A 13,459-nucleotide genomic window follows, 5' to 3' on the forward strand; every position below is an offset into this window, starting at 1 on the left:
CTTTTCCAACACTCCCTCTTAACTAGGTAGGTATTAGGTTTATCTCAAATTGAAATATTTTCATAAGAAGAGATCCAAATTGATAAGCATTAATGATGATATATCATCATAGCCAACATTGCCACATTACCAAGGCCTTGACAGGTACACTCTATCTCTCCACAAGATCAAAGCACAATGTTGGGAGCCATTCCATGGGACACCACACCGCCTCACCAAGGTACATACTCCGCCTAAGATATATGGAGTATGTCCTCCACTGAACCATTTCCCTCAAGGAAATGTTTGTCCACCGGACCATCATTTATCCAACTCCATGTACTTGACTTAGGATCTCCATCCTAATCCATCATCTCCATCCTAATCCATCACGGTACATGACTCAAGAATGCCTGTCCAAGATACTTATCCAATCCACCATTCTCCTTATCCATGTCCATGTACTTGACTTGGGATATCAGTCCTAATCCATTAGAGAATCTGACACAAGGAGAATTAGTGTCCAACCTTACTCCCTCTCAACCTGAGAGGAGAAATCCATGCTCACTCCCTCTTAAACAAGGAGACGGCAACAACAAGCGTCAGCTTGTGTCAGAAGTACCCATACTTCCCTTACATCAGCCACCTACAATTGTTGTAGCTTCCTCAACCAACCGTCTTATCAATAAGTTTGCTCATCTTGCAACTTCTTGAACCAGGGCTCCAAATCTACCTCCTAACAGTCTATGATCGTGTACTTGAGATCTTCACCTACTGCAGTTGTCCAACACTACTTCTTGCACTGCATTGTTTCCTGCTTTGAAGATAGTCCATCACACAGTTCCTTCAACTGACTAATTATCACAGCACAAGGTTAGCCAATCTATTGTTCAGTTAACCTGTGAACACAACTTGGCTGACCTTTCCAATTAGTTTATGTCAGTCAACGCAGCTCCATAGACTCAAAAAACTTTGCCCTCACACTAGTGGTTTGACCCTCAAACCACAAAAATAGGGCTAAAGGATATGCCCTCTTACAGCTAATACTTTGACTGATCTAGGCTCCTCATAACATAGTTGCTCATTACCTATGAGCAGACTTCCAATCTTCTCCATCAATCTGCCTTTTTACCTTCACTGTACAAGCCCATCTTGGTTGCCCATCTTCTCATTCTTTGAAGATCTTTCTCTCCTCAAAATTGTAGGTCGACTTCTCTTCATCCTTGAGTGATAATAGTAAGGAACGTACCATGGAAGGAACCCTTGGCAAGGGTACAAACCATTGTTGTTCAGATCTTGAACAGGCCTCACTTTTCTCTCCTCTTCATGACAATCCACAACATACTGGTTTTTTGCTAATCTTTTTGCTCTAGAATGTGGCCATTTCTTGAATTTTCTATCCATACAAACTCAGTGATCTTGTTGCAGAGATAGTACCCTGTCCAAGGAGCTCGGCCTTTCCTCACAACGATCTTCTCCTCGGACCCTGATCTCATGCGCAATTGCTTCAGGAGGATGCAACCTTGCACTAGTATTCTGTTAGGCCTCTCGACCCTCAAAAACAGGCCTTACAGCCTTCCTACAATGCCCAGAAATCCTCAATCTTATATCAGAGAGTCCGCTCCTCAACACATGCCCAGAGTTTCCTTCTAACTCGACCATCCAGCCTCTCTTTTCCTGCAATGAATCAACACCATGTTTGCACAGACCTGAGGAAAGTGGCCTTCCTCTGCACAGCTTTCACTTGAGGAATATGCACCTATGAACGTCTTCTTCTTGTAGCCCTACTGGACCTACTCAGCCTCCATAAGGATCAAGATGATCCCTTTCTCTCAAACTTGGTTGCTTTATTGCAAGAACAAGTCCTGCATGAGCATGACTAGATTTCAAAATACAAAACCCAGCTTACTCCTTGAGAACATGATCCTTCTTGACAAAAATCTTCTAGAAAAATTGCATTAGAATGGATCAGATCACAACCTCCTTAGCAGTCCATCTCTTCAAGCTTAACCCACAGATCACTGTCATAGTCTTGCTAAGAGAAAGCAATTCAGATCTTCAATTTGAATTTGCATCATAGTCAAAGTAGCATTGTATCATAGGCATGCATTGCCTATGGGAGAGACAACACATATTACTGTAGAGATAGGGTTACCTATCTTTCATATGACACCACGACACTGTATCATGCATATTGTTGTCATGTTAAGGAAGGACCTTCTTTATTTCTGCCATTGGTATTATTGTTCATGGATCATTGTTATGCTATCAAACATACTGTCTCAAGGTTATATATCAATTCTTGTCAAGTTGTTGTCATATTGTCATAGATCACTGTAGTAGTTCTGATTAAATACCTCTTGAAGTTACTCGTATCATATATACATAGTGAACAAACATACTTATAATCTTGGCAACAGTAGCATACTTCGGATCATACCTTATATCATAGTTCTTGCATTACTTGGATTACTTGTATCAGCTGAAATCGGAATTTTGTCAAGAGGAAAAACCTGGATTTGTGCCCAGCATCATTGGTATTGCTCCGCAGCGAAACTTGCCTCCACATAATTTCGTACTACCGCATTTATTCTCACAGAACTTCGTATTTGTGAGGACTTGTTAAGAGAGTTGCTTCCAAGATGTTAAGGTCTTCTTCTAGCCTTCGATGGTGGAACTGTTGTAGAGATATCTTCAATTATGCCAACGAGAGTGATCTTCAAGCCTCCATTTACTGGGCAACAAGAGTGATCTTCAAGCCTCCTTTTACCAACCTTGGTTCTAATACCATGTTGGAAAATCAAGATATTTGTAGATTAATGTTGATTCACCTTACTTGATAATTACTTGTGATATCTGTTGGCTTTTTATTATTTAGTTTTACTTCTTCATCAAGCAATTACCAAAACATGAAGATCACAAAGATGCAAAGAACACAAGATATAGGCTCCAAGCCAGGGAAAAACCCGAACAATCCTCTTCTTATAGAATCAAATCAAAATAAGACCTCCAAGAACCAAAGACCAAGACCTTCTCTAAGCACCAAATCAGCCCTCGAAAAGTCTTTCTCAATCAAGTCAAATATGGTCAACCTCCACAAATTTTGTTCCAAGTCTGAATCTCGTCCTTCTTCCTTGGGTCAGCAATTCGGCCTGCAATCTTCGGCCCTGCAACAACTGCAGAAACCCTAGGATATTCACACGTGTGAGAGAAAATGATCAAAATATCAGATTTTCTTCCTCTCTTTGACATTCTCTTCCTTCCTTGTCCTTCGTTCTTCTTTCTTCCTTTCTTGGTGCAGAGATCGAATGCCTGAGTGTATCTCCAAATAGGCCAAAGTCTCTTCCAATATATACCCTTCTCAAGGGGTCAAATAGGCCTCTCCTAGGCCAACTTTCTCTAGCAGGGCTGACTTGGCCTTGGGAGACAAAATTGACTTTCTAATATTTAATTAAAAAATAAAAAATAAAAACTTTGTTACAAATTGTCGAAATGGGTCTTATATATATCACAAAGACTCTTTTGACTCATTAAACCCTAGGAGCATGAAGAACATGCTTGACCTAGACTTGAGCATGAAATCCATGCTTAAATAAAATTATTTTTCTTCTTCTACATAAAATACAAATTGATACAAGTACAAAGATAAATTACTTTTCCAACAGTATTGCCCAAAGGCAAGTGTCTTCAAGCTTTTCTAAGGCCTTCAGGTATCCTAACACTTCGAAGTAGTTTACGCAACTAGAGGGGACAGTAATGGTTGCTTTCAGGTTCTTGTGATGCACCATCTGTTTTTTTCTTGCTGGTCACTGGTTTGAAAAGGATCAATTTACAATATCATTTGATATCATTATACGATAACAATACATAAAACATCAAGTTTTAGTCCCCAAATACAGGGACATTAATTTCACTTTTGTTTCAATTTAGCGTAAAACAAGGGTTATAAATATGACAAGTTTATTAGCATTGAGTTTTATATATAGCAATTTAGTCTAAAACTTAATAAAGATTTATGTACAAATTTCAAAGATCTAAATTCCCCCAACAAGACAGGCAATTTAGCATTTCCTTTTAGAAATTTCCATGCAAAGTTATTCATATCCAAGTAACATGCATCTTGTAAATCCATATCAAACTTATGAAAATAGAAGTTTGGGGTGTTTTCCACTGAGTTTATGTTAACAGTTACAAAGAAACCATATCAAATACCTTGCTTGAACACAAGCACTTATGAGAAGTAACACTAAGCAAGACCTGAAGAATACAAAGGTCATAAGAAAAATGGTAAACAAATAATGTGAAACTTCAATATTGGTGTCTGTCCCCTTTGCTTACTGACCAAGACAATAACCTGAAAAATATATTGAATGATTCTTTTTAAGACATCAATTACCTCTGAGAAGCAACTCTAAGCACGATGAAAACATATAACAGTAATTAAAGACAGCAAACAGATAACTGAAATGTCAAATTTAATGTATGCCGAATAAAAATGTATCGCCTCTTTCCTCACTGAAGAAGATAATAAACAGAATCACATGTTTCAGCATTTCAGCAAACCGGGGTGAAAAAATTCAAAACTAAGGGAAACATTTCCTGTTTATGATGGCATCATAAAATGAACTCTGAATTTATGGCAATAAAAAAAAAATCAAATTGTGAAAAGGAAGATCAATATTACCTTATTATAGGTTCTCTAGGCATTTGGGGCCGATTTTGAGAACGGTTTCCTAGCCACTCTCTTCTTCTTTCGTTCCACATTATCAATGCTGCAATTTGGATTATGTATATTTTTAATTGTTGCAAACACAAATCCAATCCAGTACCAGCAAGACCCAGCACAAGGAAAGGCAACTCAAATTCACACATTACAAATAATATTTGCCAAAAAAGTCCAATCAGCATTGAACTCGTAATAAACAGGACAAACATCCAAAACTTACAAACATACAGCATCCAAGGGAATTAGAGAATGAGAATCAAAGAAAAGAGAGCTATCGTGAAATAAATGCTGGCTTCAAAAGCTTACATATTTCACCACATCCACTCACAACTTTGGCACTATGAATGCCACACTACAACAGTTTATCTTGTTTGTGAGAAACTGATTAATAAATGATGATACACTACTGATGTGAGCTAAGGCAAGAGCAAATGGGAAGTAAAAAAACTGCACCAGTTAAAACATAAAACTTACTAATAAAAGAGTGAACTCCATTAACTGAGCACACTCTGTTGTATATGAAAAGTTGAGGGCCTTTAAATAGAAGGGACCCTCTGTATGGTTCTGTCACCTTATGTAAATGCCCATTATCTAGAAAGGACACTTGTGTAATTTCTCAATGGGAATCCCAAATTTAGTTGGGCACACAAAGGACAAACACTATTCTTCAACACAGATCATCCTAAATATTCAAACTAAAACTTCTTCAATGTTCAAACCCTTAAATGTTTACAAAGCTCTGTTAGTCCTAGACTAACATGCTCATCTTTTCCTCCCTGCTGAGGAAACTGATGCTCAAAAAGGAAACCATGAGATACACAAGGCTTGTGAAGACAAGTTTCTTTTCTTGCCGACCATGAATATTGTATTTAGCTTCCATCTAGTAGTCTGTGCCCTGATCCCAGGAATGTATCCCACAGAAATAAACATTGACCATGAATGTGGTACTTAGCTTCTGTCTAGTAGTCTGTGCCACAATCCCGGGAATTGTATCCTATAGAAATAAACATCAACCATGAAACTTCTGGCTCTCTTCTATCTATCAAAAATCAGACCATAGTGAGCAGATTCTGTACTCTAAAATTAACATAACAACTATAGATCATTAAAGCTGAAAAACATCAATCAAAACTTCTTCTAGGAGTACTTTTAAGTTTTAACATACAAACGCATACTGCTCATAGAATAAAATAGCAAACACCAATTTCTGAACATTCAAAACAGCATCACAATTTTCTCTTCAATCTGAAAACTTGAAAGCTACAGCTCCAAACTCAAATTCTCAACCACAAAATGGTGCAGCCTCCTTCTCCTTTATAGACTAGGAAGAAGAGAGATACAATGAATCTGGACACATGCATGCCAGTAACTCAGATGGCAGTAAAAACTCCTAACCTTAGTGTGCCTTGCTGAATGGATAACTGAGCCAAAAGGGAGTGCGCATTCCTAGAGATCTGTGCCCTTCATTACACTTGGAAACCTCATGCATGAGCGACCCTTCTATCTTACCAACTGCACACTCTACTTCAGCAGGAAAAACTCTCTCTTTCTGATGAAGTGGTACCTGATCACAATATGCTTGGACCAATCATGAAAAACTAAATTCTCAGAGAGTTTGTTATAACTTTGATCGTCACAGTAAATCATGGTTGTGTCCAAAGTCTGATCTGTCGACTCTGCTAATAACTTGACAGGCCATATGGCTTCACAACAAGCAAAGTAGGCTACCATGTACTCTACCACTACTGAAGTGCGTGCCACTGAAGTCTGCTTCCTCCTAAACCAGAAAACCATACCTGAATCCAAACTGAAGCAACAACCTAAAGTGCTCCTTCTGACACTAGCACTACCTGCCCAATTAGAATCTGTAAATCCATGTGACACGAACTCCCCATTGCCAACATACTCAACCAAAATGCATTGCGCTGTTCAAGTATCAAAGCAGATGTTTTGCAGCAACCCAATGAAGCTGCCTGGTCTCCACTATGTACTAACTCAAGGTGTTGACTGCAAAATAACTGTTCGTTCTTCACCAGGTATGTGAGGGAACCTATCAACTACCTATACACCAATGCATCAATCAAATCTAAATCTGAATCAATAAGTGACTTCAGATTTGCTACCATAGGATAAGCCATAGGCTTATAATCCATCTAAAATCTTGATTGCAAATTTACCCTATACAAGGAAAACCTCACTTAGGCACTGCCACACCTTCAGACACAAAATGTAGTACAACAAGCCAATGTCAACTCATGTCAATGTCTCTTGCTAGTTCTACCTTGCACCATGCTATGTGTTTCTCTAAACTTCCTACAAGTCTAAGACCCTCTACATATAGGACTAAAAGAAACAGATTAGAATCATCAACCAAATAGTAAAGATTGGAATGTGCTTACAGTTCATCTAAAATCTTGATGGCATACTTACCCTATCCAAGTAAAACCTCACCTAGACACTGCCACACCTTCAGACACAACCTAGTACAACAAGCCAAAGTAAAGACATGTCAAATTCTCTTGCTAGTCCTACCTTGCACCATGCTATGAGTTTCTCTAAACTTCCTATGAGTCTAAGACTCTCTACATACATAACTAAAAGAAACAGATTAAAACCATCAACCAAATAGTAAAGATTGGAATTTACATCTGTTTTACTGAAACTAAAACCTGAAAGATACTCATTGATCATGCAGTACCATGAATGTGATGCCCACTACAACCCATAAAGTGCCTTCTTGAATCTGCAAACATCGATCTCATGCCCATGCACCTCAAAACCTCTTGGCCCATTTAGGTACACCTCCTCAATCAACAAATTAAGAAATGTTCTCTTCACACCCATCTGATATAAATGCCAGCCAAGGACTAACGTTAAAGACATTACGAATATCATTGAGGTACACATAATAACAAGTGCAAAAGTCTCCACATAGTCAACTCCCTCTTTATGGGAGAACCTGTTACCTGCTAAGTTGTAACTAGCAGGATCTGAGGACCCCATGGCCCAATGTACAGGGCACTCATCAAATTTTTCAGAAATTCGGAAGTCAGCAGGGCACTTATGCCCCTTTCACTCTCCTCTCTCTCCTCTCTCTACGGGGAAATTGTATTATATGTCGCTAGCATGATGAATTTTTGTAACAGGTTTAGGCGACTTGGGACCCAATTATCACATGAGTCCACTCTAGAGTGTTTTTTTACTTAGCTAATTATTCTCGTTTTTCAGCAATGAATAATTTGCTGAGTTTTTTCACTCACATAACCCCCAAAGCTGGAGTGCGGGTTGATAATTGGACCTTGGGTTGGTCCTAATGCCTAGGTCGATGGATATTACCATGCTAAGTCATATCCAGAGTGTCACGAAATTTGACTAAGTTATTATAGGACTTTTTAATTAATTAAAATTTCCCGCGGGATGGATCATGGGATTTTAATTAATTTTCTATGTAAAATCATTCATAAATGGATCTAAGATATGTTGCTTGCATTTGGGTACTTGAAATTCATGCTCACAACCTCAACATTATCCTAACACCACCTTTGGGGGTCCAAAAATGACTATTACCGCCTCAACACCCGCTTTCTCTAATGTTACTGGCAAAAAGAGAAAAATTAAACAAATTAATAAATGGTGGATACAATAAATATGTTCCGAAGTCAAAATGACATGGAAAATCTAAGTAAAATCAAAGGTCAGTTAGAAGTTGAGTTGAGGTCCACCTTGGACAGCCAAGTCATGAGCCTTGATGAGGCCAAGTTAACTGCTTCTTAGTGGGGTCGATTGGCTGACATGGAAGTTCGAGTATCTCTTGGAGGGCTCGAGGATTTGATGGGCCAGTTATGGATCAGTCGCAGCATATTTTGTAGGAGTTGACTCCCAACTTTCCCTCCACTTAACTATTGAAATTTGTAGCTATGGTCAGTCTTCATAATTAATGTTTTAGCCCTTGAAATATATATAATGAAAAATGAAAGACATGTTATTCATGTCATTTTATTTAGCCCATGAAATGATTAATATTAGATATGTTCTTCATTTCCATTTTAAAAGAGAAATTTTGAATTTTGGCTCCAAACTTGTCAAGTTGGCCCCAGGCAGAGAGACACCAATTCCACCAAGCAAAACACTATATATATGGCACTTGAAATCCTCCACAAGGCAACATTTGGTATCTCACACAAGAAGATATATTTTGGGCATCCAAGCGAAGGAAGAAGAAAGAAAAGAAGGCCGAGGAAGGACGAATTCATCTCAAGCATATCTCCCTCTCCCTCTCCGACTTCGCACGTGTGACTTTCTGGGCATATTCTGGGCAGCAGGTCGATATTTTGGGCGGCAGGTCGAGCTTTTGGGCAGCAGGGCCGAAATTCTGAGCAGCATATTCTCAGCAAAAGACCAAGTTCTTGGGCGATTTCTAGGAGGCCGAATTTCATCCTAGACATATCAAGGAAGGCCGAGTTTGATGGGAAAAATATTGACTTCACAAGAGGGTTGTTTGACCAGGTTTGACCATAGCATTGTTGGTCAATTTGACCATCATAGTTGACTAGCATAATTTGGTGTATATCTTGTTGAATCAAAGAATTTCTCTAAGGAAAAGGTTGTTGGGTTTTCCCCCAAGTGGGTTTTCCTAGGGAAAATCTTTTGTTGTCTTTGTGCATTGTGATCTCTCCGACTTCGCACGTGTGACTTTCTGGGCATATTCTGGGCAGCAGGTCGATATTTTGGGCGGCAGGTCGAGCTTTTGGGCAGCAGGGCCAAAATTCTGAGCAGCATATTCTCAGCAAAAGACCAAGTTCTTGGGCGGTTTCTAGGAGGCCGAATTTCATCCTAGACATATCAAGGAAGGCTGAGTTTGTTGGGCAAAATATTGACTTCACAAGAGGGTTGTTTGACCAGGTTTGACCATAGCATTGTTGGTCAATTTGACCATCATAGTTGACTAGCATAATTAGGTGTATATCTTGTTGAATCAAAAAATTTCTCTAAGGAAAAGGTTGTTGGGTTTTCCCCCAAGTGGGTTTTCCTAGGGAAAATCTTTTGTTGTCTTTGTGCATTGTGATCTCTACTATCCTTGTGCTTTTCTGGTTGAATTTTTTGCAGTGTAACTGCTTAATGATAAACTAGAAGTGCTAAAAGAATATCTACATCATTATAAGTGATTATCAAATTTTAGATATTAGTGCTTGTACCTATTGCACTTGAAAAATCAACATGGTATCAAAGCTTTGGTGAAGGATTAGATCACTACTAAAGATCTTTGGTAAAGGAAAGAGTTTTGAAGAGTTCTACATCTACAATATGATTGTATGTCTATATCCATGGGTTCCTCTACGAAGTCAGAGAAAAAGCTAGAAGGAGCTACAAATTTCAAGCCTTGGAAGACAAGGATTGACCTCATCCTCACAAAGAATGATGTCTTGGATATTGAGAAGAGCAAGGTTACTAAACCTTCAAATGATGAAGGGAAAGAAAAATATGAGAAGGATGACATCATAGCTAGAAGTATTATCCTGGATTCTATCAGAGATCATTTGATTCCATATGTCACAAATCTTGACACTTCAAAGAAAATGTATGATGCCCTAGTTGGATTATATGCTATAAATAACATCGATAAAGCAATGAGTTTTATGAATGAGCTTCATGATGTTAAAATGTCGAGAAATGATATTGTGGCCTCATATTTCAGAAGGATCTCTCAATTAAGAGATCAACTTCAAGCAATTGGTGAAATCATTTCTCATAAAGAACTTGTGACTACAACAATAAATGGTTTGCCTGATTCATGGGATTCGTTTGCATCGTGTCTATGGCAAGGACATTCCAAGTTTTGAAGAACTCTGGATCTCATCTACTCAAGAAGAATCTAGACCCATAGCAAAGGGAAAGATTCAAAGATCTAAAGAAGGTGACTCTCAAGAATTTGCAACACGTTCAAAGAAGGTTGGAGGAAGAAAGAAGTTTGGCTTCCAAAGAAGAAATGAAGATAGAAGACCTGCTCCTCAAGGGAAGAATAATATGTCAAAGGTTCAATGTTATCATTGTCACAAATTTGGTCATTATAGAAGCCATTGTCCTGAAATATCGAATGATAGAAAGAGAAAGGGAAAGCAACATGCTACCACAGCAGAAATTGATGAACATCCAAAGAAACCCACAAATCCAAGTGACAAAGATTTCTTCTATTTCTCTGCACTTACAAGTTCTGTTGCAGATAGTGATGACTTGTGGTTGGTAGATAGTGGTGCCTCAAGACACATGACAGGAGATCATGACAATCTCACAAGTCTGATGGAAAAGAAATTATCTCAAAAGGTAGAGCTTGGAGATAACAATAGTTATGCAATCAAAGGCATTGGGACAACATCCATTGAGCTGAAATCAGGTGAAAGAGTTCATTTTAGCAGCATACTATATGTACCAAGTTTGAAGAAGAATTTGGTTTCTATTTCATGTTTGGAAGATTAAGGAGATAGAGTAGCAATTGTTGATGGTAAAGTCCTCTTATGGCCTAAAGGCTCAAGTATAAACTCTGCAAGAGTAGTTGGAGTCCGTGAAGGAAGGTTGTATAGACTCTTGAAACAACCATCTCAAGCATTAGTTCATAATGATATCATTCCATACGAACTATGGCATAGAAGATATGCTCATCTTCACTACAGAGATTTGCCAGCGTTAATGGTTTCAGGGGTTCCAGAATTGTATATGGAGCATGAAGGGGTATGTAAAGGTTGTGTGCTTGGGAAGAATGTCAAGAAGTCTTTTCCAAGCAGTTAAAGTAGGTCCAAGGAAATTTTGGATCTAGTTCATTCTGATGTATGTGGTCTAATGCTGGTAAATCTCTTTAAGGTTCTCAACACTATGTAACTTTTATTGATGACTTCTCCTGCAAGACATGGATCTAGGGTGAAGTCTTCAACAAGTTTCAAGAATTTAAGGCTGAAGTAGAAAACTTGACAGGAAAGAAAATCAAGATACCGAGATCAGATAACGAAGGAAAATACACTTCCAAGGAACTCATTGCCTTTTGTAAAGGAGATAGGATTAAGAGGGAGTTGATAGTCTCGTACAATCCACAACAAAATGGAGTTGCTGAAAGAAAGAACAGATCCATTGAAGAATTTCATCAAGACTTTCCTATGTTCTTATGGAGTGAAGCATCCATTACATCCGTCTATATTCAAAATAGAAGTCCTCATCGAATCTTGGAGGACAAGACTGCTGAAGAAGTGTTCACGGACATAAATCAAAGGTTGGACATTTGAGAATCTTTACTTATCCAGTTTACATACATCTAGCCAAAGATAAAAGGAAGAAATTAGAGCCTTCAGGAAAGAAATGAATATTTTTTGGATACAACGAGTCATCAAAGGCCTATAGAATTTATGTTCCTGGACAGCGACAGGTTGAAGTCAGTAGGGACGTTACCTTTGATGAGAATGTTTCCTATTGGAAGTCTAAAGAAGTTCCCATGGACTCTGATGATGATGAAGAACATGAATCTCCCAAGGAAGAAGGCTTAGGTCCATCCAATCCTTCAAAACATCCCATAGATCATCAAGAAGAGCCAGAAGGGCCTAGTGAACCAATGGATCCAGTTGTTGTTCCAGAAATCAAGAAAAGGCCAACTTGGGTTAAATCTACTTTGCAAGAAGCAGAAGGACATGCAACTCCACGTGGCACCTTCAAAGAAAGCAAGAGACCAATGAGATATTCTAGATATGCAGCATTGATGACTAATCTCATCGATTCTAAACCCTCCAACTATGAAGAGGCAGCTTGCCAACATCTTGCAAGTTTGGAAGAATGCAATGATGGAAGAATACCAATCTATTATGAAGAATTATTTATGGAAATTGTGCCTAGACCTGAAGGGAAGTCAGTGGTGATCTCTAAATGGATATACAAGATTAAGCATGCAGTGGATGGTAGTATTGACAAGTACAAGCCAAGATTTGTGGCTAGAGGATTACGATGAGACTTTTGCTCTAGTTGCCAGGTACACTACTATTAGATCTATTACTTCTATTGCCTCTTCTATGGGTTAGAATTTCATTAGAGTGATGTAAAGGTTTCTTTCCTTAATGGTGTGATTGGGGAAGAAGTTTACATAGAAAAACCTCAAGGTTTTGACTTTTGAGGTTCATGGGAAAGGGTTTCACATTTGCAGATTGAAGAAAGCCTTATCTGGACTTGAGCAGGCACCCAGAGCCTGGTATTCTCGAATTGATGGATACCTAACAAGACTTGGTTTCTCCAAAAGTGATGTTCATCTAAATCTATATATCAAGGTTGAGAAGAATGAACCTGTGATTTTGTTATTGTATGTTGATGACTTATTTCTGACAAGTGTAGAGTATCTCATTATTCAGTGTAAGAGGGAGTTGGCCTCTAGCAGAGGCTTGGTGAAATCCTCCTTGGTCAAGGAAAGTACATTATCAAGACCCTTCAGAAGTTTGGAATGATGGACTGTAAATCAATGGCAACTCCCATAGTGACTAATTTGAGGAAGTTGAGAAACTCTAAGTCAGATTTGGTAGATCCATCCATGTACCAAAAGTTGATTGGCTCATTGATGTATTTGGTTAATACCAAGTTGGACATTTGCTTTACAGTGAACACTATGAGCCAATTATATGTGGAAGCAAGACATGATCATTGGATTGCAGCAAAGCATATATTTAGATATTTACATGGTACAGTTGATTATGGTTTGAGATAGGTCTCAAACGATGACATACAACTACA

General features: G+C 38.5%; 1 protein-coding gene across 2 annotated transcripts in view; it reads right to left on the reverse strand.

Annotated features, from left to right (window-relative positions):
* Positions 1-13,459, reverse strand: part of LOC149190080 (uncharacterized) — a 138,271-nt gene that overhangs the window by 60,059 nt on the left and 64,753 nt on the right. For both annotated transcript variants that reach the window (XM_089412020.1, XM_089412021.1), the window contains one exon: positions 4,664-4,751. In XM_089412020.1, the coding sequence (XP_089268146.1) occupies positions 4,664-4,751 (88 nt within the window). The remainder of the gene's footprint in view (positions 1-4,663; positions 4,752-13,459) is intronic.

Source organism: Pinus tabuliformis, chromosome 3_1, assembly GCF_031772625.1.
Source record: "Pinus tabuliformis cultivar Carrire ecotype Pingquan chromosome 3_1, CPIR1, whole genome shotgun sequence".
NCBI classification, from domain to species: Eukaryota; Viridiplantae; Streptophyta; class Pinopsida; order Pinales; family Pinaceae; genus Pinus; species Pinus tabuliformis.